This window comes from Hirundo rustica, chromosome 8 (genome assembly GCF_015227805.2).
Source record: "Hirundo rustica isolate bHirRus1 chromosome 8, bHirRus1.pri.v3, whole genome shotgun sequence".
In the NCBI taxonomy this organism is placed as follows: Eukaryota; Metazoa; Chordata; class Aves; order Passeriformes; family Hirundinidae; genus Hirundo; species Hirundo rustica.
Genome location: NC_053457.1, coordinates 28,494,459 through 28,521,139, shown reverse-complemented (window position 1 = coordinate 28,521,139; position 26,681 = coordinate 28,494,459). Strand labels below are relative to the sequence as shown.

The 26,681-nt window shown below is 40.0% G+C and overlaps 1 protein-coding gene across 10 annotated transcripts in view; it reads right to left on the bottom strand.

Annotated features, from left to right (window-relative positions):
* ATRNL1 (attractin like 1) overlaps positions 1-9,311 on the bottom strand; it is a 432,362-nt gene extending 423,051 nt beyond the window's left edge. For all 10 annotated transcript variants that reach the window (XM_040071146.2, XM_040071147.2, XM_040071148.2 and 7 more), the window contains exon 1: positions 8,571-9,311. In XM_040071146.2, coding sequence (XP_039927080.1) covers positions 8,571-8,854 — 284 coding nt within the window. In that variant the 5' untranslated portion in view covers positions 8,855-9,311. The remainder of the gene's footprint in view (positions 1-8,570) is intronic.
* Between the last annotated feature and the right edge of the window lie 17,370 nt (positions 9,312-26,681).

Genomic DNA, 26,681 nt, shown 5'->3' with positions numbered 1-26,681 from the left:
CGATTCACAATTCTGTAATAACATCAATGCCATCAACCCAAAAAAATAAGGAATATGTGATTCTTTGATACTGGCATAGGAATGCAATGACTAATATAGAATGCTATTCCTACATGTAAAGCAGTAACTCTTCAATAACTGCAGCATTTTGTAATATTTAATCCAGGGTTGGGGGTTATGTCTTGGGGGTCTTACTTCTGAAACCAAATTTTATCAGTGACAGACAATGTACAATTTTTTCCAGTGAGTCTATAATATGAGGATATTATTCTGCGATAACACAGACTGCAAGGTTTTCCTTCATCTGGCCTAATGAGGAAGTGATTTTATTCACCTCTTTAAGATACACAGCATAGTTTGGACAACAGTACTTCATGCCCTAATATTTATCACATTCTAGGAACAAATTAAATCTCTAAATTTTTATCTAGTTTATTAGCTGTGCCTCATGAATCACCTAAAGTCTTTAAACTTACAGGAAGTGTTATTTCCTTTTTAGAGACGAAACACTGAAGCACATAAATTATGGAAGAAATCCATAAGAAAATGTAGACATTGGGTGTCATCATTTTATGTGTCTGCATCCAATCTTTAAGTAATTCAGTACTTGTTCTGTGGCCAGGTAATTCTAGAATACCCTGGATTCAAAACTCCCTGCCCAGCTCAAGGTTATCAGATATGTGCTGCTTAAAACTTGGAAATATTCTACAGCTAGCTTGTTTTTAAATACCACTGGCATGAACAGAGTAGGTATTTTGCCATCAGAGATGGTAGAAGCTGATTTTCATCCTTAGCCAAGAAATATAAAAATACTGATTCAAACAGATCCTAGAATCCATTTCTTACAGATGAGTAACATAAGCTTCAAATTTTGGAAGAGATTGTGTTGTGGAATTAATTTTTTTAAATGCTGTTGCATTAACAGAGTTTAAGATGTTTATCCTAGAATATTCTATGGCCGGTGGTTAAATTATTTTTAGAGGTCTAAAAAATTGAGGTTTTTTTTCTCTGGAGCAAACTTCAAAGTCAAATGCAGGTCTTGCACCTTGGGAATGAACACTAAGTAAAAAACTGTGTTGAGCTTAGTTCCATCATTTCTCAATAAGGTCTTGGTCCTCATAGAGCTCTGAAATCAATGCAACACTGTCCACTCCTTAGGTTTTTAAGAATTCGAGGACAACCTATAAACTGGTTTGAAAATTCCCACTGCTCACTCACCTCACAGTAAAACATCTACTTTGCTTATAGTTTACTGGGGGGTTTTTATTACTCTTAGCAGGTGCAATTCACTGGAGTGCTCATGTTTTCAGGTATCATCATTTATTTCTCCTTACATGAACTTAGTAGCATGTTTTCCAAGCCTAGACTATACAGCTAATAACAAATTTCATAGACGCTGACAGATAATTATTTTTCAGTACTGCAGGAGTTTTCCAATGCATTTTTGTTGTCTGTGTAGTAATGTTTCAAAATACGGTCTTTTTTCACCAGCATTTGTTAGGATGTGTAGGAATATCCCAAGGGTATTCCTGTAATATCTCACATTTACCTCCTACCTTTTCCGCCTACATTATGATACAATTAAATCAATTTCTAGTGCAGCATGATAGACTGAGTTCTCAAAAACTACTCATACTCATTTTAAAAAGATGACATGAACTATGGTAATGCCTTCCAAAATACGATCATCGTGCCTTCCCCTTGATTAAAGGAACTAAGAGAAACAGCACGAGACTTTTTATTTGCCAAATTAAATTTAAAACGTACTAAGTATTATATGCTATAACCTGTACAGCTATTTATGTATCACTTATGGATAGACTTAAGCATGTATTGATATAACTGAGCTTTTTACACACTCACAGCAATGACAACCAGCCTTTGACGCCATCTGAAGGGTTGGCAGGGTCATCAACCATCTGTTCCCACACTTCTTTGCCTAAGTAACAAACTGCTTAGCCTGCAAACAAACCAGGCTCCAGACTCCACCAGCCCTGCACACAAACCAGGCTCCAGACTCCACCAGCCCTGCACACAAACCAGGCTCCAGACTCCACCAGCCCTGCACACAAACCTGCATTCAAATTCACTCCTATGGACGGTCTCAGATTTACACAGCGGAAGAAGGCACACTGTTCATTATTAATTATCTACTGCTTTGGGGAAAGAGGGGTGTTTTGAAAAGGGCATAGCTCCATCCCAAACCCATATGTGGTTGCAGCCCCACAATTACCTGTCACTCCAACCAGGGGAGGATGTGTTCAGTTCCCAGACTGGTTTGAGAAAAGCAGGGCATCGTTACTAAGGATGCAGCAACTCCAAGAGGATTTAGAGGTAGAAAATCATGGTCTGAGCTGCCAGCAGAGTGCTAAGCTGAGAAGCATTGGCTGCAACTGCACAGCAGGACCCCAGGCAGCAGGGGAGAAGCTGCTCTGCATCCACATTCCACCAGCAGGACCATTACCAAAAGCAGCTAGTTCTGGCACTCATAGCACACAAACACTGATAAAATAGAGGAGGCTGTAAACCAAAAGAACAGTCAAGGAGGGAAAAGTTTGTTTTGAGACAAGGAAATTTCCATCCTCAACAAGGAAAACGTGACCATATGTCCATCTACACAGTGAACAGAGATGTTGCCTACTAAAGGTTCTACAATGAAGACCTGGCTCAAAACATGAGAAAACAGAGTAACTAAAATATAAAAATATAAATATATAAATATAAAATTATATATATTATATTAAATATAAAAATATAAATAAAACAAAAAATAAGGTAGATTAGATCTGTGCATTAGCAGTTTTTGCATTTGTTTACCTGGTTATAGAACACGGTGAGGATAACTAACCAATGAAGGGAGTTTGAAAGTCTAAAAGGGGCTTTGAGTCAGTGGAAGTGTTCTCAGACTTGTACAGATGCTTTCTAAAGCATGTGCTCAACTCACACAGGAATTAGTTCAGAGTTACCCTACAGGCTGCAAAAGGCAGGAGGTAATAAGTAATTAGAGTTCATTTCTGGTCTTCTCTATAAAACCCTTAAAAACCCCTGCAATGGGTACTGATGAAATTGGTAGTTCTAGGACAGTGGGTGGACTCTGTGCCTTTAAGGGGTTCTTCCAACCTAAAAGATTTCACGTAGCAAGTATTAAGCAGTCAAAAAATACATTACAATAAAATTAATTCTTTAAGTTTGCAAAAAGATTGCTTTCCTTTCAAAAAGCACCTTTCAGTGCAGACTGCTTAGGAGGCATTTATTACGATTTTATGGCTCACGTTTCTACATTCAAAACAAGAGTTACAAAAAAATTTGTTCTTTATAAATTCAAAATACCTTTATAATATAAGCTATTATTGTATTTCAAAATTTTAATACAGAGAATAAATCACATTAAAATAGTTTTTCAGAGTACCATGACTAAAATAACTTAAATAAAGACCACACTTGATAAGACTAAAATCATAATCACCAATGCTTTTCCAGAAGTTTAATTTTATTACCATTCATGTTGAGTTGTAAAAAGGCAATTTGCAGGTGCAAAATCTCACACTCGATTGCACTGATGTCAATAAGAGTAATTATTTCTTGGATCAGATACAGGCTGCTCAGATGACAAAGACAGTTTTGCTACTTACAGCATGACTCAGGGTTTTCACCCTGTAAAACAGAAGTTGCACTTTAATGGTGATGTTGTTACACATTAAAGTCTAGACCAATTTTTAAAGTAACAATTATTTTTTTTTCCCCTATCTACACCTGCTGATGCTGCCAACTCCCTCAGATCAGCAAGAGCCTTATGCAAGCAAAGTTACTTGAGGAAACTGAGCTAGCTTAAAAAAAAAAAACAACTGGCAGGGAGGTGGGGAGGTCTGTTCCTGTTGATACTTTTCAACTCTCAGCAGGAATATTAATGCTTACATAAGAGCCAGCAAGATGTAATCAAAGAAAGGCGTGAAGGATAAAGTCAGCCCCTTTTCACAGCGCTCTGAGCTTCAACTGGCTGCAGCTAAAGCAAACTTCTTTTCTTAAGATCTCCTCTTACACAACATTATCATTCATTTACAATCTGCAATTTAAGGACAGTTTCCTTGCATGAGTCATTCTGCAGACAGCAGAATTCAGAGTTTTAGATAGAAATAAGGATTTTGCCTGGAACAACAAAATTTGATACCCATCAAACATTTCAGTTGTGATGCACTTGTACTTGGAAATTGTTTTGTCCTTGAAGAATGCAGAATCTTTTATAGTAGCTCCAGAAATTAAGCAGATCATGCAGGAGGCAATTTGGAGTACAATAAGAACACCTAGAGGCAAGGTTTAATAATGAAATAGATGCATTTTCTCTTACTCTCTCCATAACGACTGCATATCTAGGAGTAGGTAAAGCAGATTAACTGAAGTCCTCAAAGGTGCTCACCTGTCCTGTTCTGCTTCATTACACAACACACTCATGGCTATCAAATAAATAACCACAAACATCTGAAGACACAACCCAATTTTTCAAAGGCAGCATATTACAGTGGGTATTTCTAGTCATTCAGGTACTCTAAAGCTTTAGAGAAAGATAAATTCCATACACAAAGTTTTCACAAATGTTCTTCAACAAACCACAGCACTTTTTTGGGAAAAGGGAAACTTTTTACTCCAACCTGGAAGGATTTTTTTTTTTTCCTTTCTCCTAAGAAATCATTCTGTGAGTAGCAAAACTAATGAGACCTGTTTTCCTGCACTGCTGCATCTCAAGACTATTGACTTTGACATCTAACTACATAGAAGCTGTGACAGCAGTTTTCACTGCAGTTGGGCCATTCATAATGTTTGTGTCCCTGAATTCCCTGGAGTCTCATAACATAACTGATTTAGGCAGCCCTTCCCTCTCCCTCCTGCCCAAACTTGTATCATCACGGAAAGTGCAACTGACCGACAAATTCAAAGGCACAGAAGAGGGGAAGAAAGAATGGCAGATGTAGCATTAAAAGCATCACTTCTTTAATAAATCAACCTAGCAAAACAAAACCATACACTGTCCTTTAATTGTGGTTTAGTTTATATCTTGGGAACTGTGCTGCTTGAAGCTCTCTGCTATAAAAACAGAATATGCTCACCCACTGGCTTTCCCACCTTTCACCTGGCAAAATTCCTTTCCCTTCTCTTTTTGTAACTAAATTTCCATTTTATTTTGGTTTAAAAAAAGGTTTAGCATTATTTCAGAGTAGAGGTGAAAGGATGGAAGAGAAAAAAGGCGAAAAGATGAAAGTAAGTCAGAGCTGCATTCAGATATCCAATCTGGACAGAGAGTAAAATAATTTACTACCAGGCAGACATGAGGCCTAAATCTTTCTGAGAAGAGACTCACATGACTGTGAATGCACTGCAGTAAGAATAGCAACACCTGCATTTTTATATGATTTACCACAGGCTTCACAATAACAAGAGTAAATTCAAAACTTGGTAAATAAGAGAAACAAAATGGCAAAATGGTGCTACACAGTCTCTGTCTATCTCCCCCCCACACACACACCTTTCTTTCATCCAGTGCAGAGCAACATTTGCAAAGCAGTTTACTTACTCAGTGGTTCTCCTACAAGGAAAAGGCAAGGTTACCATAGTATTGTCAATTAATTTTGACACGCGCTTACGAAGATTGATCAATTATTTTTGATGTCTCTCTGCTATGTTACTGTTTCTCAGTTTAGAAGAGAAATGAAACAAAGTCAAAAATACTACACATCTCACCAAAGAATTAATGAACCCAAGATACCCTCAGGCAGAGTATTTCTCTTCTTACCACAATGTTCCTGGTCACTCATTCCCGGAGAGCAAAAACAACCATACCTCACTTACATGGGGGGAAGAAGAAAAAAACCACAAAAAAACCACCCCTTTTTATTTTCAAGTGTTTTAAGCCTACCCTTGAAAATCTGATTTTTCAAATACTATAGTGACAGGTTTTATACATGTCCAATTTAGGTCACTAAAAGTTCAATTTAAATCTTGGGTAACAGGGACACACGCATGCACTTCAAAGAGCTGCGACTTGGAAACCCTGTAAATGTTTAGAGTAATAGCCAAGGTTCTATTAACATTTCTACAGATCGTATCTACAACCTCCGAACTGGCTGTTAATGCAGCTCTAATAGCCGAGCACACTTTTCATTCTGAAACGATCCTCAGGATAATCCTTAATGACAGAGGCAACTGCTGCAGAAGTGCTGTACAACAGACAGAACTCGTCAAACCACTGCTGCAAAAGTCCAGCCCTGGCTACTTAAGGGTAAAGCACAAAGGATACTTCGCAGCCAAATGGAAAATAAAAAATAAAATATTGCCAAATGGAAATAAAATGTAAATGTTGCGCGATAATAAGGCAAACCATGAGTTGCCACAGAGACCGGGAAGGCCTGCAATCACCCAGCCACCAGGCAGAGTAACAGTCTTTTTCCAGCTCTTCAGGTGGCAATACACGGAGCTCATCACCCATTCCACACCCATCTGAATTTCCGGGATTCAAAACACAACCGCTCCGAGCTTGCAGCAGTGTAAATGTGAGAACTCCATCCCCAACTCACAGGGCTTGAAAAGCCTTAAATCTTAGAATGCTTATTTTCAGCGCAGAATATACTTTGCTTCCAAGAATAAATATTAAAGACGAGCTGTCAAAGACACTGCTATGAAAAGTGTCCTCGGTAAAAAATAGGTCTCCAACAGATTACTGAGAAAAATAATAATGCAAGCGTCACTGTCATTTCTAAAGCTAAGCATGAAAAAACGTAGAGGAGTTAATGAGAAATCTATTCCGATTTCACCAGAACAGCTAACAGCGCTTCAATTAAACACTGTAAGCTCAGCTCAGAAGAGGAGCCCTTCCAACATTCAGACAGAACTTCCTCTAGGTGGAGATGGATTATTAACTTTCTACCAGAAGTGAAAACGTAACCACTGTGCTTCCTCACTTGTCAAACACAACCGAGGTAAAGAAACCGAGATGTTTTAAAAGATAAGCAGATAATGCCGGTAAGGATGGGATTATGGCCCAGTAACAACTCAGAGAATATGCTCATTCACATACAACAAGCTTTGAAATTGACGAAATTACCATTTACTTTGGTTCTGGCGCTATTAGGGTCTGTTATGAGCGGCACTAACACAAAATAATTTCTTTAGAGCCAGGAAATAATAGCTCTGCAGATCCACATACACAAAGAAGGTTCACCTGGGCCTCCTCTCATCACTCTCCGAAATTAGCAGACAAACCCCAAACACCCGTAACACACAGGCAACAAATGGCCAACTTGAAAACCTTATTAGCAAATTCACAGGGAAAAAAAAAGATATGCATTATGTTTGCTTTATGTTATCTTTATAGCTAGGTTATAATCTCACTGCTGCAATATGCACCAAATATCAGTGGATCGGCTTTCTCTGCACTGTGTACATCACTTCAGCTAACATGTCCGACTTCAACTACTCCTTAACTTCCCAGGCTAACAAGTTACCGGATTTATTTTTTGTTTATTGAGGAATGAGTGACGTGGTATTAAACGTTTCAAAACAGACGTAAATTATACAGCTTAATTTCAGTACTCCAGAGAGAAAAATTGAGTTTAAACACAATTTTAAAACAGGCAATTATTGACATTTAACCTATAAAAAGTAGCTTCCCAAAGACAGAAAGAACTTGACTTCCCTAAGACAGTCTCACCAACATATTGCTATTAGCTAGGTATTAGAACACTTTCCAGCTATGTACGTCAACATACTTAATAAATGGAATTCCTGCTCATAAGGGGTGTTTTACAGGGAATGAAATGAGATGTCCTGTCCAAGATTATATAGCAAAATAACAGCAAACAGTATTCCTCACAGCCAGCCTTCACACTGATACCAAAGGGGGCGGGAGGAAAGTGACAGCCCTATAAATTAAGTCTTCTTCCCCACTCCATATAGAAAAGCAAGTGTCAGAGTGTGCTTCCTTCTCACTGATCAATGACTCGGTATCACACTGACTTTTAAGAATGAGAAGGTAGTTAAACCTTGACTGAGTACTCGTTCCTTTCCAAAAACACGTTACTGTTTTACGTTTCCCAGTCTCTCCCGTAAACCTTGTCACCAGGGGTGTACATTTCACTCAGTTGCACTTGTGCTGTCCTGAATGAAACTGACTAATGCCCACTTAGCTCAAACTGAAAGGAACGAGGACTGGAAGGAGCTGACTCTTCAGGAGAAAGTCATTAACATCCATCACTAATTTTTCGCTCCCTGGGCAGCCCCATGAAGTGCACGTGTCATTTTCATGACACTTCCAGGAGGGACAGCAGCTTTAGGCCGATTTCTCCCCGTCTCGCAGTTCCCATGAAGTGGAGCAGCCTATTCTCAGCGATAAGTCAGCCGGAGCTGTGTCCTGCTCCTAAGAGATGGAGGAGCCTATTTCATCCCTAACTTCTGCCACATACTTCTACCGCACATGAACAAAATCAGAGCAGACACAAGCAAAACAAACAAAAAAGGGCAAGTGAAAGTGACAGGAAAAGGATGTAGGGATGCGAAGAAAATCGCAATAAGCAGAGACTTACTTGAACCTGCCCTGGCAGTGTTGGCACTGGTCTCCCACCCAGCCCTGGTCGCAGACGCAGGTGGAGTTGACACAATGACCCGAGAAGCAGGAGATTTTGTCGCAGGACTTGGACTGGGACACCTGGGCATAGAGGGCCAGGTAGAGGAAGCCGTAGAAGAGCAGCCAGCTGTTCACATCCAGGAGCGAGGCGAAGCAGCAGCAGCAGGAGGAGGGGAAAGGTCTCCAAGCGGCCGGGCCCGCGGGGGCAGCTCCCGCTCTCGGGCCGGCGCTGCCCAGGTCCATCTTGGCCGCGGGGGCCGCGGGCCGAGGCGCGGCCGGCGATGGCAGCTTCCCCTGAGGGGAGATAATCCAGCCAGGGAGATTCAAACCCCCCGCTTCCTCCTCGCCTTCCTCTCCTCCCTCCCGACCCCAGCGCTGCCTCCTCCGGCCCCTTCAGCCCTCCGCGCCCCGTCACTCCCGAGAGGAAGCCCGGCAGCCCTTAGCCATCCGCCCCTTCTCCCCGTCGTCCTCCTCAGGGCTCATCGCTCCCGTCTTCTTCCATGGAGGAGGAGAGCTGCCTCTTGACCTTGTGTTTTCTCCTCGCCAGATATGCCCCCGCGGCCGCGCACACCCGGGACCATGTATCCCGCGGCTCCCCCTTCTCCTTTGTATCCCGGTGCCCGCGGCACACACGCAGCGGCGGCGAGGAGGAGCGCGGGAGGCGGGGGCCGCCCGCTCTCGCCAGGCAGCCAGCCGGGAAGTGAGGGCGGCCGGGCCCGGAGCCGCTACGGCACCGCGCTCCGGCGGGGCGGGGAAAGGGCTGGAGAGCTCTTATCCCCGCTCCGTTATTAGCCCTGCGGGGAAGGGAGGCGGGAGAGGCAGCGAGAGGAGGGTTAGCAGCCCCTCCGCGTCCCAGCTGACAGCTTGCGAGCAGCCATTTTTAAAGGCTAATTGTCATCGCCGCTCGGAGCCGCCTCCCGCCCCTCGGCCCGCGTGGATCCGTCCCTCGCTGGGAGGGGGTTGCGGAGGGGTGACCGCCCCCCCCGAGCCTCCCGCGGGCGCCTCTGCCGCCCACGCTTCCACGACAGGAGTCGGGGGGAGCTGCAGAGGCACCGGGAACGCGGCGGCACCGGGAATGCAGCCCCCGACGGGCCCGCCCCGTCCCGTGCTGCTCGGCGGGGAGCGGCCCCGCACGCCCCGGCAGAGCGGGCTGAGCCTCGGATGTTCCCCGCTCCGCCGCCTTGGTTCCTCTGCTCGCCTCAGGTCCTGCAGAGTTCACAGGCGGTTCGCCTTGAACTCCTCCCGGCTGGTTGCAGAAGAGATGTTACAGCTTGTTTTGGGGACCTCACCTTCCTAAGGTTTACTCTGTACAGAAAATCACGCTATGAAAAGCCGGTGTCCATAAGGGAGACGGAGGAGTCCTGCAACTTTATTGGAATAATGGCACACGCCCACTCAGTCTCCTCTCTCGAGGTTTCGGAGGGCACAGCCTCCTTTTATCCTGCACTCCCGGCCGCATGTTGCCCTTTTCCGTTCCCCATTGGCCGAGGTACTCGGAAGGTGCAGCCTTCTCGATCCTCCTAACCCATACACTCCCTTGAACCTGCTATTCTGCCGCAAAGTTCAGAAACGCAGGCTTGTGCAGACCCTGGTCTGCTTCAGGAGCCACACTGTCTGGGTTCTGCAACAAACCTGCTGCCCAGAGTTAGTAGAGGCGCTAAGACCCATTCCAAAGATGGTAACATCCATACCTTCACCCATCGAATTGTTCGTAAAGACATTAGCACACATCTTCCCTCTCAACTCCATCCTCTAAATTTAAGGTTCAAATCAAGACATGGCCTCCTGGTTACAGCATGATGAACAGTCACAAAGTTGCTGTTTTCATAAAAGGAGCAGTACAACTCTCCTGTTTACTCAGTTTTCTCTACTGTAACCTGTTTTCATTTTACGATCAGTCAAACCCTCAGAAACCTTTTCCTAACTCTGAAATTGGGAATTTAAGATGTGATATCTCCGTTCCAAGCAGATGAAGAAAGGCTATTTAATTTCATCTCCTGATACCCTCTCTAAGTAGGTCCAAAGTCACCCCATTAGTCTGGAATCAGATCCAAATTGACCCGTCCCCAGATTCTTAAGTTTTTACCCTTGAGGCCCATAGGAATTTATTTGGGTTTTGGTTTAACCTGTTTTCCCAAGCACACCAATAAACCTTCACCTAAATTTCCAAAGTCCATCAGTACTCCTGTAAGGGACACAGTAATATCCAGCAGCATCCATTTGAGCTTTGTGTGAAAAAACATCCAACCAAGATCAGGATGTTAAAGTCAAGCACAAAGTACAAACATCACAGAGAAAGAGTCTGTGCCTTAAGGAGTTTACAGTCTTGATGGAGGGAATATCTCCATCAAGTATTTGGGGAAAACAGAGATGAAAAGTGATTTTCTCAGTTTAATTCCAGAGGGTCTAAGGAGGTCCACAATGTGCTCTCAGTCCAGGAGTACATAGTCTTCCTACCAGAGCTGAGATAGATCATTTCATTGTCCTGCATCAGACACGTTTCTTAGCTATTAGACATCTCTTTGTATGTGTTTGGTAATGAATTGGCGAGTTCATGCAAAGAGAGGAAAGGGAAATTGTGTTACTGCTTTATATTTTATGATAAAAAGCCGAGGCTGAAGCCTTTGTGAACAGTCTGCTAATTGTACAATATCACATGTGATTAAGGCTGCTGAACAACTGTCCTCTGTTAAATACTATTATGGGACCAGAAATGCAGTTAAAAGGAGATCACAGTCCCAGACACAAAGTCAGCTCAAGAATACTCTTTAATACAGAAACATTTCAAGAAATAGTTTTGTTTACCATGACAGGGAGATACATTCCTTCTCCACTTTCTCAATCCCTTTAAACCAACCAAAAAAGTTCTAAAGCCATCTAAACCATCTTTTTCTCAGACTGAATGGAGATTTTGTTTCAGATCTACAGAAATCAGCCAAGTCTTTGAAAATGTTTGAAATTGACATTCAAAACTTTTTAAATTACCATTCACAGCAAAGCTAAGTTCTCAACAGTCCTTTCCCAGGCAGGAGATCTATTCAAAAGCATGAAACCAAAACCAAACCAAACAACCCAAATAGGCCAACAGAAAAGGACTAGGGTTGTTGTAAGAGGTGTAGAGAATAGCATGATAGTACTTTTGCTGCATAAACAATCATAAATAAAAATCTAAATGCAACTAAAAAGGTTTCTAGATTTAGAGCATCGAGGAAGAAACATTGCACCACTGATTCCTGGCTAAGAACTAACACACTATGAAAATGAAGGAAAGCAAACCTTTTGGCTGCGGTGTGCCTCAGCAATGCAGTAGAAATTTCATAACTCTAGGAAAGGAATGATGTACAAATGCCAATATTGGTTCTCTTATGTGCCGGTTTGATGGGATTTTTTTGGTGTCAGAAGAAGTTAACAAATCTGGCTGAGAGAAGTCAGATCTGTCAATCCTTTCATCTTTAAATGCAGATCTGTAAGTTCCACTCTTCTTACAAGTGTAACATTTTACACCTTTCATCCTTTCAGTCCTTGACACAGAAATCATTTACACTTTTAGAGAACTAATGTACTGAACCATCCTGGGTAGATTTAGAACTTAAAAGAATTTGAATGAGTTATCAAAAGTTTTAAGTTACCGAATAAAAACATAATGAGATTACAAACTAGCGATGTAGAAGGTGATGTGAACAAAGCCTTCCAAGAATATATCCATTGTAGTAGGAAAGCAAAATAAATAGAATAAGTATGACGTGTAAATGCTTCTAGGCAATTGCTATCAAAACTTAAGCCCATGTATATAAGGAGAAAAATGGTGATACATTTACATTCATTCAGTAAAACAGTATATTTAAAGTTCTCTGTTGTGAGAGAGTGGAACAGACAAAGCAAAACAGCCCCCAAACACGGACTTCTCCAGCTGCTCAGAATCTCTGCAAGACTCTGAGGACAAGAATAAAGTGGAGACGATCCTGTCCTCCCTACCCCCATGCACACACAGAGGCATGCACACACCTCCCTGCTGTGCTGCCCTCTTCTCCAGGCTGAGATCAATGCAGCCTTGCTGCAGGCATCCCCCTCGCTTAAGGATGCTCGGGACTATTCACAGGATCCAGTGCAGCGGCTTTGCAGTTCTGTTGGGAACTGTAAGTGGCTGAAGAGCAGAGGGAGAATAAAGAATACCATTGGGCTTGACCTCTTTGCGAGGATATTAAGAGAAACAAATGCTTCCTCTGCCCTTTCCTTTCTCCTTGGGACAGATATTACTGGGCTCATTAAGTAGAAGGGGCCAAGCTCTGTGCTGCTTCTGGACAGGGATATATAGACCTGCCTTGGCCTTATGACACATTGGTGAAATTGGTGTGTAGACAGCTGTAGAGGAGGTAATGGCTGCAGAGTGATTTGACAGCTTCAAGAGCTGCTCTAGCTTAACACATCAGAGTGGTGCACAGGATTCCTACTGAGCCTGACAGGGAACCTCAGTGCAGCCTTCCCCATTGCTTTCCAAATATGCACCCAACACTTTGGATAGAGGACAGCAAAAGGCTTCTTTTTTTTTTTTCCTTTTCGTAAATCCCATGCTAATTTTTCATTGAGCAAGACTGAGCCACCTGAGCCACTCCAAAAGAAAGAAAGAAATCTGATATAATGGAAACCATCAGTCTCTTCTTCCCTAAGGTAAAAAGAAACTTGTGCCTACTTATCGGATTCCAGTGCTAACAGAGTAATGCATGTTACAATTTTCTGTTCCTGTTGTCTTACCTGGTAAGTCAACTCTTGAGAAGTATCAATTTTATAAGATTAAAAGTATAAGCCTCCCCTTGCCTACTCAGGTTTTTTTCCGGTATTTAGAAAGAAATACAAGCCTTCCCTTGCCTAGTTATTTTTTCTAAACTTAGAAAGAAAAAAAATTCACAGAAAATTCACAGGCACACTTCTAAAGTGAAACCTTGATAGAAAAATCTTACCTTTCTTAACACCCATGTGTGTGTTTTGCTGCAGTAATCACATTTGTTACCATCATCTCCAAGAAGTAAACTGCCATACAATAAAGACTGTAACTGCTGTAGGAAGTTTACTAAACTCAGAAACATCTACAAAACAACAGAGGGGGAAAGTAAAACTTTTTTTTTTTCCATTTTTTTTCCCCATTTTTTATGTGGAGAAAAATTTAGAGTCAGTTCTGTATTTTTTATGCATATGCATGATCTGAGGTGTAAAACCTATCCTACAAAGAAAGAGCCAGATTTTTATTGGAATGATTATTCCTCTGCAGAATATTTTCATGAAAAAAAATAAAGTAATGATTTTATTGCACTCTTATTTTTAAATTGTAGACTGTGGATGAAGAATAACAGGATAAATTACAATTCAGCTTCAGGTCCATTTAAAGGTGAAAGACAGGGATCAAACACCAAGTTCTATCAGCACTGATAATGACATCGCCGCTCTTTGAAACAACTCTCTGCTTTCAAATAAAAATCTCCTGAGCCAGGGAATAAAATCATGTTATATTTTTCTATATTCTTTCTGCCCACAAGCTAAAAATTAAATAGACAATCTGATAGCATTTCCATCTATGACAGAACCAATCTGCTGACATTGATCTTGGCTCTTAGTATGAACCTCTTACATTTTAAAATACAAAGTTTTTAGAAGTCTTCCTACTGAACAGATGTGTAATTGCATGCCATGCTGAAACCTTGATGCATCTTGCACTGACATTTCCCTCTGCAAATGTCGTTTCTGCTGAGGTTTTTTCTGCATTCATTCTGCTGCCTTTTCTTTTCCCTGCTATTCCTTCTGGAGATTTTCCACAATCTTGGTTAATCTTGACTAAGCTAGGGCATTTTTTCCTTGTCAGCAAAGCTCCATCTCACAATTCAACCTTTCTTACACATCATTAGTAGGTGTACTGAATTTATCCAATACCCTTTAATGATCCCAAAGGGACACCGCTATTAGACGTTTTCTAGCTGAGAAAGCATTTACTTTGAGTTATTTTCTCTCATTCTTTTCTAAATTAGGACATGATCTTTGGGATTCATACCACCGTTGTCTTTATTTCTGTATTTGTTCTTTTTATTCATAGATTGAACAAAATACTGAAAAAGGTATTAGAAGATAATGAAATTCCATTGACTTTTCTCGGATTTACACCCTTCCTTCAGAATTTAGCAGTGGTTTCCACATTATTCTGCTAGTTTGCTGAATTATATTAAAAAAAAATAAAATTTGAAAATAAAAATAAGGCAACTGCTCCAATTTTCTCCTATCCACTAGGTTTTTTCTTTGCAAGTCTTAGGAATAATACACTTATTATTGGTGGCATACTGGTTCTTATAAGTCCTACACCAATTTCTTCCAAGGCTATTTAAGTATGACTTCTCTGTCCATGTTGTCAGACTGACAGAATTTCATCTCTTTTGAAAAAAAAAAAAAAAAAAAAAGTTGGGTAACTGTTAAATCAGTAGTGTAATCAGTATTTTGATTAATACAATTTTCATCTTAATATCACTGTTCATCTCCTTTAGAGTGATGCTGCCTAGTCCTAGTGATTCTACTTCAAAATCATCTCATGTAGATTTCTTACTTTTCTTTTTAAAAACTCCAACTGTTTAATAATGGCTACTTTGATAACCTTCTAATGCTTTAATACTTAATTTTACAACATGTTTTCTAATACTGCAGTGAAATTATTTGCTTTTCCTGGAATTACCTTTTCCTTTTGCATTGCTACTTTTGGAGCCTACTTAATTTTCCTAGTTTTTTCCTTTTGGGTATTTAAAAAAATGTCTTCTTTCCTGTTTCAGTCAATACTTGAGTAGTTGTACTGTCAGGCTTTGGAAAGTGATACTTGCAAAAAATGAAGAAACAAGTACATCAAATAGTCTGCAACAAGGATAGTGAAACAATAATTGTACTAGGCATAATGGAATAATGGAACAAAATTATCCTCATTTTTTGCCATTTGATTTGCATAAAATTGGCAAAAATGAGAGGCTATGCATGCATTGGTCCCTGTCTTGTCTTCTAGATGTCATAAAAGAATTGAGTAGATTAAATTTTCCCTCAGTATTAATGTTGAAACAGACATTATATGCCAAGAATCTAACTGGCATATTGTATTCATTCAATGCAACTATTTTCAGTAATTTGAAAATATAACTCTCTTGCATAAATATAACACTTTGTCAAGCACACGAGCAGTTATTTAATTAGCTGAAGACATTAACTTCCATAGCTTCAGATAATGGTAGAAATAATAATTATTAAGAATTGCATTATTTTCCTGAAGTAACAAGGTTTATGGCCACAGACCAGCACAAAGATTAGTGTGGCATCTCCTGTTTGCGTACCTGGGCACTGGTGGTGCTGCAGGGGGGAGGCTGAAGAAGCTGAGCTGAGATGCTGACCTTATCCATGCCCTCAGCCTCAGGATGTGCCCATATCCATGCCCATAAAGGCTCAGGATGTGCCATGGGCAGGTCTGGCCGCACAGGTGGGCATGCAGGGTTGTTCTCTCTGGGGCTAACTGCTGAGGGAAACCTTCTCACCAGCCTGGCAAGTCATTCCTTATGAGAAAGGCTTTGGACCAGTTTTAAAAGGTGCCGGAAAAAAATGTCTGCAGGCTTTTCTCCCAGCTCTTTTCAGGTTATAGATTTAGAATCTGAGTGATCAAAGCCAAGGAGGGCAGGAGATAGCGAGAGAACTGAAAAGGTTCTAAGAAAGGGAGAATGCCAAGTGAGCCATCAAACGCCTGCAGCAGAGATCCACGAGCAGAAACACAGAATCAGTTCAGGTGGAAAAACCTCTGAGATCATCGTGTCCAACCTGTGACCCAACAGCACCACGTCAACTAGACCATGGCCATGTCCAGTCTTTCCTTAACCCCTCCAGGGATGGTGACTCCATCACCTCTCTGGGCAGCCCAATCCAAAGTCTAATCACCTTTTATGTAATGCAGTGCTTCCTAACATCCAACCTGGTGCAGCTTAAGAATTTGTCCTCTTGTCCTGTCACTGATTGCTTGGAAGAAGAGGCTGAACCCCACCTGGCTCCAGCCTCGTGCCAGGGAGTTGTAGAGAGTGACATCCCTGAGCCTCCTTTTCCCCAGGGTGAACAGCCCCAGCTCCCTCACTGCTCCTAGAGAAGATGTCCTGCAGACCCTGACAGAAATATCTGCTGAGCACCAGGTGAAAAATGGGAGGGACAAAGTGCACATAATGACAGGTTTAAACCAAAGAGTTTTCTGACCAGAAGGTTCTTTCAATATAGAAGCTGCTGGAGGTATCCAAGGGGAAGAAACTGGAAAGACATAAAGCTCAGGACCTCATGGGAATGAGAATACATTCCCTAGTAGGATGAGAATACAGCTGTCTGAGGTTCTCTTTGAAAAATCAAGGCAGGACATAGTTGTCTATTCAATTCTTCAGATGAGCTAGGGATTGCTTTTTTATTTCATGAAGTGGAGGAAATTACACAGAAAGTAGCTATTTTAGATTTAATTCTAGTTCTTTAGGAGGAAGTGGTTGAGAATCTTAAAGTGGAAGTTAATTCAAGAGAAAAAGATAATAAAAATGATAAGTATTCCATTCTTCCTTTAAATTGCAACTAACAAAATAAGGGTAATGGACTTCAAATAGCTCAGGGAAATACAAGTATCTAGCAGTGATAAGGAGAAAAAGAATGTAAGAGGTAAAGACAAGACAGCAAATTATCCTAACATGGGAAGAAGATTAGAAGTACATCAAAAATTAAGATGATTGCATCAAGAATTCTTTAACAATCTGAAAAATCTAAAAGAAAACCATAAATTATAGAAAAAAAGACACATATATAATGGCAAGTATAAAGAAATAGCACAAGCAAGCGAGAAAAAAATGAAAAAATGCTGAAGCACAGAATAAGCCACAAGTGGCATGATGATGTTCATATTCAGTTCAAATGGGGCAGAACCGTGCTGGAAATAACAGTAGCTTCTACATTGCTTTGTATCAGATGACCGTTGTTTTCCACAAGGATTATACCACATTACAATGCCTTGTCAATCGTTTTTGACCCATTTGCCTCCCCAAATTCTCCATCTCAATCTGATCTGTAGCTCTTGAATTCCTCTAAAAGCAATTTCGCTAGTCGAAGCAAAGACAGATGGTGGAGTTTCATTTTCTCAGGTCCCTTTCCCAGTCACATTGGCTTTAACTGTCCGCTGCCATTACAGGATGAGAGATGAATCTGGCCCACTGAAATTAATCCCATGTATCACAGTTTACATCTGTCAGAGTCACACGTGGTCATATTAAATATTAAAATGTTGTTCAAAACAAGATTATGAAATACGATTTTCAGCTGTGTCTCACAGAGAATATCTGTGGCTCCATCACTGCTAAAAAAAAATTATTTCTTGTGCATCAGTATCAAGAGGGCCACACACTGAAAAGTAATATTGCAGATGGGTTTTACCTCTAACTACAAATAGTGTTGTTATGCCATGAAGACAAATAGCTTCAGACTATAAAAAAGCCTGAGAAAACGATGGCTTAATAAAATCTTGTGGAAAAAAAAAATTGATGCAAAATATTCTTACTTCACAACTCTCTTTTACACTGCAATATAAATATCTGTATTTTGTGCTTCTGTATTTTCCTCCTTTCCCTCAGTTTTCTAGCCTATGGGAAGACTGCTTTGACATTTACCAAAAAATAAAATGAGAAATATCCTAATTTGGTCTGAATTGCTTTCCATCTATTTAATTAATTCAAATGCCTAATTACACTGACAGATATTTCTTGTATTAAACCTTGTCTATCTAATTTACTGGCTGAAAAGCCACTATAATTTAAGGCATATTTTAAAGTTTCAACCTAATGTTAAAAGGTTAACATACACGTGCTCACACATGAACCTGAATGTGCACACAACACACAGAGAGTAGCAGACTTTAAAATGTTTTAATTGTTCTAGGATTTATTTTTTATTTCACCTTACCTCACCTACATACACCCCTTATTCCAGATTCTGCCTTTATGAAGTAGAAATATCCAGGTGTTACTTCCCTTGCTGAAAGGGACTGTCTTCAGCCAGGCACCAATAATGCCTCGAATAAAAAGGCTGTTTGGTGTCCAAGGTTGGGTATGAACACCTGCCAAATAAAAAACAAAAGCCAATTTTATAAATAACTGATAGTATTCCTGTGAGTATTTTGGGCAAAAATTAATGCTCACATCTCTCTGAAGTATGTCAGAAAATTATACCTGCAGAACAACAGCGCATCATGTAAAGAGTAGGTTTGGAACTTGAGATTACACAAGCTTGTGTGGTCTAGAATTAAAGAGAATAAACTCAGGAATTTCAGCCAGGGCCTCAAGGAAAAACTATTTTATGTGCCTTCGATGGCTCCTTGCCTCATAACTAGAAGAAAACGCTGGCAGTACAGTCAGCTTCCAGAAGGAAAGAATGCAGAGACCTCTCTGTGGAATGGTGGTAGCAATTCACACCTGAGGAATTCTAAATCCAGCAAAGCCCCCTGTAACTGCTGAGCAGCTGGTGCTGTCTCCACCTCCAGAGGCAGCATGGAAACAGAGGTGATGAAATCCATGCGGGAGATAAAAAACTTCTTCATGTTTAGTGACCTCAAAAAAGAAGATGAGCATTGAAAAGGCAGACCTCATCTGAGCATGGAACTGTGACATTGTCTTTGGCAAGTGTTCAGCCAAACCTGTGAAAAGCTTCAGCTCTTCTCTTGGTACCTCTAAGAGAAGACATTTCACCTACAAAATTAACTTGTAAAGTCTAACAGTAAAAACATTTATTTAAGAGATTACTACTTCACCTTTTTTTTTTTTTTTTTCTTTCTGTTTTTTTTTTTTTTCTTGATCAGACATTTGGGATCAAGAATCAGATCAGAGAATCCTCATCCTTGTATTTGCATCAGAAGTTAAGATGGGATTATGTGGTAAAGAGCAAGGGGGTAGCTCTGGAAAAAGTTAAGAGAGGTTTTGGAAAAGAATTATGGAAGGGGAAAAGTATGTAAACAGAGGAGTGCGTTACTTGAACTCTGGGAAAAAATAGAGCCTACGCTCGCCAAACCTCAAGAACATCCTTGTTTTGCAAATTTGATGCTTTTCTTTGCCTAATGACTGCTCTCTGGCCTTACTCCCAAAACTTTTGACATGGTGTCTGTGCGAAAAACCACCACAACGCATTTTATACGAGGGCTGTCTCTCACATGCCTGTGTCAAAGGACATCTGCATCATGAAGCAACACCAGAATAGTCCCTAAATTAAGGGAGGAAGAGGGAGGGAAGGCAAAAGTCTGTCACAGTCTCTGTTATGGCAGCTGATTTTCACATCTGCAGAGAAATATAAGTGTAATTCAGAAGGCTTGTCAAGGGAAATATGATTGAATTATCTCTATAGCCCAGCTGAAAGGTGAAATGATGAGCAACCTGGAATTAAATTAAAAACCTAAACCCATTAAAGTATTCCGATTTCCCAGACTAAGATAAAAGTGAAAACCTTTGAAATTAAGCAGTCTTCCTACCCTTATCTCTGAAGCTGAAGACACTGCTGCTTTGGATAACACAAAGGAAGCCAGACTGGATTATTGCTCATTTGAGCACTGGTTCTCAAATGCACCATATTTTCGTAAAGAAATGAACATTATTCATTTCAGCTTATACTGGATATCAAAGCAGCTGCAGAAAAGGACACAAAATAAATTACCAACCATCCTTTGATCCCAACACACTCCCACTGCTCCCCACTCCAGAGAACAATGTGGAGGAACCAAATCTCTTCCTTGTTCTCAGCACAGAGCTGCACATCCTGAATCTTTCAAATTCCTTTTGAGTTTTCCAAACTCATTCCTTTTCTGAAGAATGTCTTTATTCTTAATAAATTTGAATCTATGCACAAGATTTCCTCAAATGACAGTTTTCTGACATGATTTCTCCCTTGCCTTCAGAGTGATTCTTTCTAAAATATAATTTGTAAGTCTCACCTTGTCTGGCTTGAAGAGACAAATAGTTCTCTTTGAGGAATCAAAGTCTGTTCATCCATCCCATCACAAGGAAGTACATTTCTGTACAGACATATTTCATTCTTACATGCAGCATAATCAAGACAACAAATGTGTTTTTCAGTTTAAACTCATTTTCATGTTGGGGCAGTTGCACTTTTGCCGCATGCAAAATAAATTCTTGTCTGCTTTCATAAAGGCATTTAGAGAATAACAATGATTAAAAAAACACCATCTAACCTTTATTCTCAAAAGTGCAGTTAAAGGCTGAGTCACAGCCTGACAACTTAAATTAATGCAAAAACTTATAAAGCCCCTATATAATCTCACAAAACCATAGTCCAAATAGAGCCACGAGGGATCAAAATCAAACTTGCTTCATGTGTAACAAAGTGAGACCCATTCTCCTGTGTATTTATTTATTCAGGTGATGCACCCACATCCCTTTCCTTCTGTCTGTTTACAAAGACTTCAGGCCAGGCACTTTTTCTTTGAAACTTGCATGGCATTAACATAATGAAGCCCCAATCCCAGCAAGGGTGAATGGATAGAACATCAATAGAAATATTTACTTATAATCCTACTGTTGCAGTTATTGGGAAAAGGCTGTCATTTTTCAGCTGCATTTTCAATATGAGACAGATTGAAAGCAAAACTGTTTCATAGCTCCTGATCCCTTCCACCTCTGCAATGGAACCAGCTCTATTCTTCAGTGAGTGAGGAGAAATAGCTAACTTACCCTGATACAAGCTACATCAAAGGGCACAGAATTACCAGGAGGAAGTTAAAGGAAGAAATAATTATTATGATCATGCTTCTACAATCAAAATTTTCCAGTAATATTTTTATAGCCTTCAGAAACTCTTCAGTGGAGAAAAGTCCTTACTGTACTTTAGTATTATTCCTTGAGCATTGGCCTATATGCCAGATAACAATGTGGGTATCAATGGAGATTCTCTTAATAAACATTTTTTTTTAAATTAAACTTTAAATATAAAACATCTAAAATGGTATTTCTTCTTCCATCATCAAAATATTATGCTGGTGTAGTTAAATTTCCCTTTAGCCTTGGGTTTGGATTCTACAGAATTAAATATTCCATCTCAAACCACATATGGTAGTTCAGTGATTTACACCTCATCTAATTTTGCTAGACGTCAGAAGCCCTTTTAATGAGTGCTTGGAGGGTTTCATTCCATTATAGTTCCAAAGAAGCTGATGCTGCATTTTCTTTCAAATTCAAAAATTTATTTGGCTGACATCCAACTAGCAATCAAATAATAATGAATTTTTAAAACAACTCCTTCCCAGGCAGAATCTCAAGAATAAAATGGAAAAAAATTACAAGACCAAATGTCTCAGATTTATACACCTCCTTGCAGCAACTGTCCAGAGGATGAAGCACATTGTTGAATCTCTCAGAAATAGAACCAGTAATATTTGGAATGTTTCTTTGTCTAAAAAACTGAAAATAATAACAATTTCACACATTCACTGTTCCTGCTGGATTCAAAAGAATAAACTAAAAGCAAACACAATCTGAAAAACATTTGATTTAAAAACTCCTTTACTGCCAACTCTTCATTGCACTGGACAGAAGGAATGCACAGTAGAAACTTATACATATATATATATACAATCAAGGAAGATAGGATTGATTTTGAGGAGCCATGGCAGAAAACACACACTAAACAAGACATTTGAGTACTAGCCTTGATTCTACCACTGGTTTGCTACATGGGCAAGTCAGAGAATTCCATTTATCTGCATTTAATTTCAAAACCTACCACAGCCTTCGCAATGCGCCCTTTCTTCTACTCCTCCTCCCCCTCCTCTGCCTACCTGTTCTCACAGCATCATGTATGGAAAACCCCCTGCCACCCAAAAAGAAAAGAAACCTCTGTGCACTTCTGCAGACAAAGGAAAAAAACAAAAAAACAAACAACAAAAAAACGGACCCCTGAATGTTATCACAGACTGTTTGGAGAACTGTGAACAGAGAATTTCCCAATTTGTTCATACCAGGTTTGAATGAGCTCACTTTCTTCTGCCTTTCATCTGATGCTTTGTAAGAGTCTTCTCCCAGTTATAAAGATGTTCTTCATAAATGAAAACACCATTCCTTATCCCAGTGAAAAGCATATGGCCAGATGGAATATGCTTCATGTGTATAATTGATGAATTGATTTCTTGCTAGAAAGTTGGGTTGTCAGGAGCTGCTGAGGTGGCCAGGTGCTCTGTGATGATATTTGTAAACACATCTACCACCAACAGTAAAAAAACAGTTAGTTATTTATTGTTTTAATACCACAAACTTCCAAGTTTGATCTGATCTGTTAGCTAAATATTTCTGTAATGAATATTAATAAAACAACAAAGATCATTCTAGCCAGAATTTCATCAAAACCTCACTCTTGCAATCCCATGCACGTTGCTTTCCTGCTTATTCTGGGAGTAAAAGGACACTAATTTTCCCTTATTTCTTCATGAAAGTCTGTAGGCTAGGCGGCAGTTCAACTTCTATACAGAAGCAATTTTTATTTCCTGAAAGATAGGATTATGTCTTTGGATGCAGTGACCCTCCTTCAGATCCTTTTATTTCCATAGAAATATAAAGGTGGAAGGGAGGTCACCTAGCCCTGGCTTTCTCTTTTTTAATCTAAAAGAGTCCCAGTTCACAGTCTTTCTTCAGAGATCATATTTTGTAGACCTCTGACTGGTCTCTAACACCTCTCACAACTCTGTTCCAAAACCTACTTTGAGAGTTATTCCTTTGTTCTGAAAGGGAATAGATTCTAAGGCAAAATTAAATTATCATTTAACTTGCTTTTTCTCTTTTTTTATTTTTTTTTTCCCTCCAAATTTCTTCACTGGTAAATGAAACCATGGTAAAGATTCTTTTCCAGTTTTAACATGTCCTAAGTGTCATAACAACTTCTTCCTCAACTGCTGAGCATGCGCCCTTTTTATATGTGTGCATAATTTACTGGCACATAACTAACATTATTTAGAGTTTAACATTCATCAACACACTAAGTATTTCTTCTGTGAATAGCCCCAAAACATGTTTTTCATTATTTCAAAGAGCATTCCTTTACTGTGGACTGGAATTTCCTTGACAGAAAGCATTTTGCTAAGTGTTTTTTCTGTGTTTCACATGCATTAAAGATTAAGAAATTGAGCAATATAATTTTCACCATCGGATAACTGAAATAAATATTTTCTTATGACTGATTGAAAAGATTAATGCACTGACTCAGGACATTTCTACTATTTTCATGAAATGAATATAGTAATCAGCCCTGGAATTTTCATACACATCCTAAAACACGGGCAAAAATCAGGCCACCATGGAATACTGCAATCATTTCTATGCAAATGCCTTGCAGTTCTTTCTGATGTTGCATTTTTTAGGATGTTATCTTGTACTTGAAAATACCTGTCTTGTGGAGATATTCAGGACATAGTGACTTTGTAGGCTTCTTTTTTATTTAGTGAACATACTGCAAAGTAAGGATTGGTCTTGTTCTCAGCTGCATGGCTCCATGGATATGGAAGCAATAAATGTTACTGGAAGTCCCAGAGGAAGTTATGGAGTGGTTGGGGCAGGGAGGGACCTTAAAAATTATCCCAAAAGTTCCAACCCCCCCTGCCACGGACAGGGACACTTTCCACTAGACCAGATGGAAGCAAAAGACAACAGCTAAGTTAAGTAGCTGGGTGGAAGGAATGTTTGCAGATGAATGCCCCTACACTGCTAGAAACAGCTCTTCCAGAGCAGCACCTTTTGGGGACTGCAGAAGTTCTCATGTACTACCTCTCTTTTCATTCTCTGTCTCACTGAAGGAATTTTGTCTCTAAAGCTCTCAAGCTAGAGTCGGATTTTCGACTTTTAGTTTTAATCAAAAGGCATGGGTGCACTTTGTAAATAGCAGAACAATTTTTTACCAGCCTCACTGCAGGAATTTCATCTTTCCCTTCTTCTTTAAAGTGATTTTTTAGCCTGGGAAAAAAAAAAAAAACAACCTCACCCCATATTTACTGAAATATTTTACCCCAGGAAATTAGTGATGATGAAAAGTGGGTCACAGACCCAATGGCAGTGGTTATGTTATTACACATTCCAAAAAATGTCAAATGCTTCACCAGGCAGAAACCACCATTATTTTAAAAGAAAAAGGCATATCAGCAGAACTCCTGTAATGAAATTACTCCTGGAAGTCTGGAGAGTTCATCTGTTGGCATAGCAGGTTTTCAGCATGTGAAGGCTGTCAATTTTTCTTAGATTGAAAGGTGTGAACTTGTTATATCTTTGTTCCTGATGGGAAAAGAAAAATACCAAGGTGAGATTTTAAATGCCATCTACTGTTTTAAAAATGAACACTGGGTCTTCTGATTTTTTTTTTTTTTTTCCTTCCAAACTGCTTTTCTTCTTCTTCCAAGAACCCTGAAGCCAGTGACCTTCCATCCTCTGGAATCAAGGGCTGCAGTATCTAACATTGTTCAAATGGGTACCTGCTTTCTTTGGATTTGAAACCAAAGTTATGATATTCTGACTTTTAAGTAATAGTATAAAATATCCACTTTCAGTGCCATTTACAAGAAAGGCTTTTTAACAAATTACCTGTACATTTAGGCTTTTTCTGTCTGTCTACCAGATAATAAATGCTTAGCACAAGGAGCTCTGCAATCAGCAGCATTGAGCAAATTTGCCCACTTATCTCTTCACGATCCTCTGAACCCGTATTCCTGCATCTGCTGCCTTAACAGATTCAGAACCAGCAATGTGGAACAAAAACCTGGCTCCACCACTTGGCTCAGAACTATTTTACCAGGAAAAAGAACAAAAAAAACCACAACAAACCACAACCCAGACCAATGCCCCCATGTAATTCAGAATATAGTTGCTGTATCTTCTAGCAACAGAATTGCTAGCACCACTCAGTTAATCAGCCCTGAAGCCTGCCAGTCATGCTAGATAGCCTTGTTTTGTAAATACCCACATTCTCATTTTGGCACTGGGCAAACTCGTTTCAGATACGACACCAGTCACACATTTTCCAAGTTGTTGGGAAATAACCCAAGTGAGCTTAAAAACAATGGAATCTGAGAAACTGGCTCGACGCCTTTGCAAAGGCTTTGATACGGGCTGTTGGCTCGCTCCGGCATTTTGAAAACAGTGAAACACATTTTCCTGGTAGCAATGTTTTTCCATCGTTGTGCTATCCCAGCATGGGGTCAGAGCAGAGAGTGACTCTTTCTAGGCATAAAATAGAGTCTGGCCAACCAGAAACGGGGTGTGAGTGTGACAGGGGTGCAGAAAGGGGAAGAAGGGAGGGTGTGAGCGGTTCAGTGGCTCCAGGGGTAGAGACCTGCACAGAGAAGGTTTATATCTTCTCCAGAACTGGATTTCTTTTGAACTGGTAGAGTATGCAATCCCTGCTTTGAGGAGCTGTAAAATCACCTGCTGAAATTACAACATGTCTTGAGAGTGAGAAATAAGCTGTAAATTAAAGACAGCGCAAGACTGGAGCCTTGGAAAGGAACATGGATATGCACTATGGGTATCTGTAAGAAGGCTGCTTTGTGTCTGGGAGGAAAGTGAAATTTTGTGGATTCTAGATCCAGAAAATACCGTGACAATTCAGGGGATTACAGCTCCAATTCAGAGAATAGAAACTTCAATGAAATCTGAACCTGGGCTATAAGCAGATATTCAAATTGCTCCTTATTAAGCAAAGCTCCTTATTAGCTGTTTGGTTAATTTATATGCAGTCAGAATGAAAGAAATTTTATCATATGCTTAAATGCTTTTCTAAATTAGAAAATCACAACCTTTTTCTGGATAAGGAATATTTACAACAGCATGGACATGGTGCAGCATTTTTCCATATTTCGGTATAGCCATAGTTCTACAGCTACTAAATGCAGTCTTTGTCTACTTTTAAAAATTAATGAATCCTGTGGGAGCTTTATTAATAGTCAGAACTTAATTGCTTTACAATGCCTTTCACTCCAATCAAGAGCATTTCTAGCAGCTTCCTGGCTGTAGCAGTAACA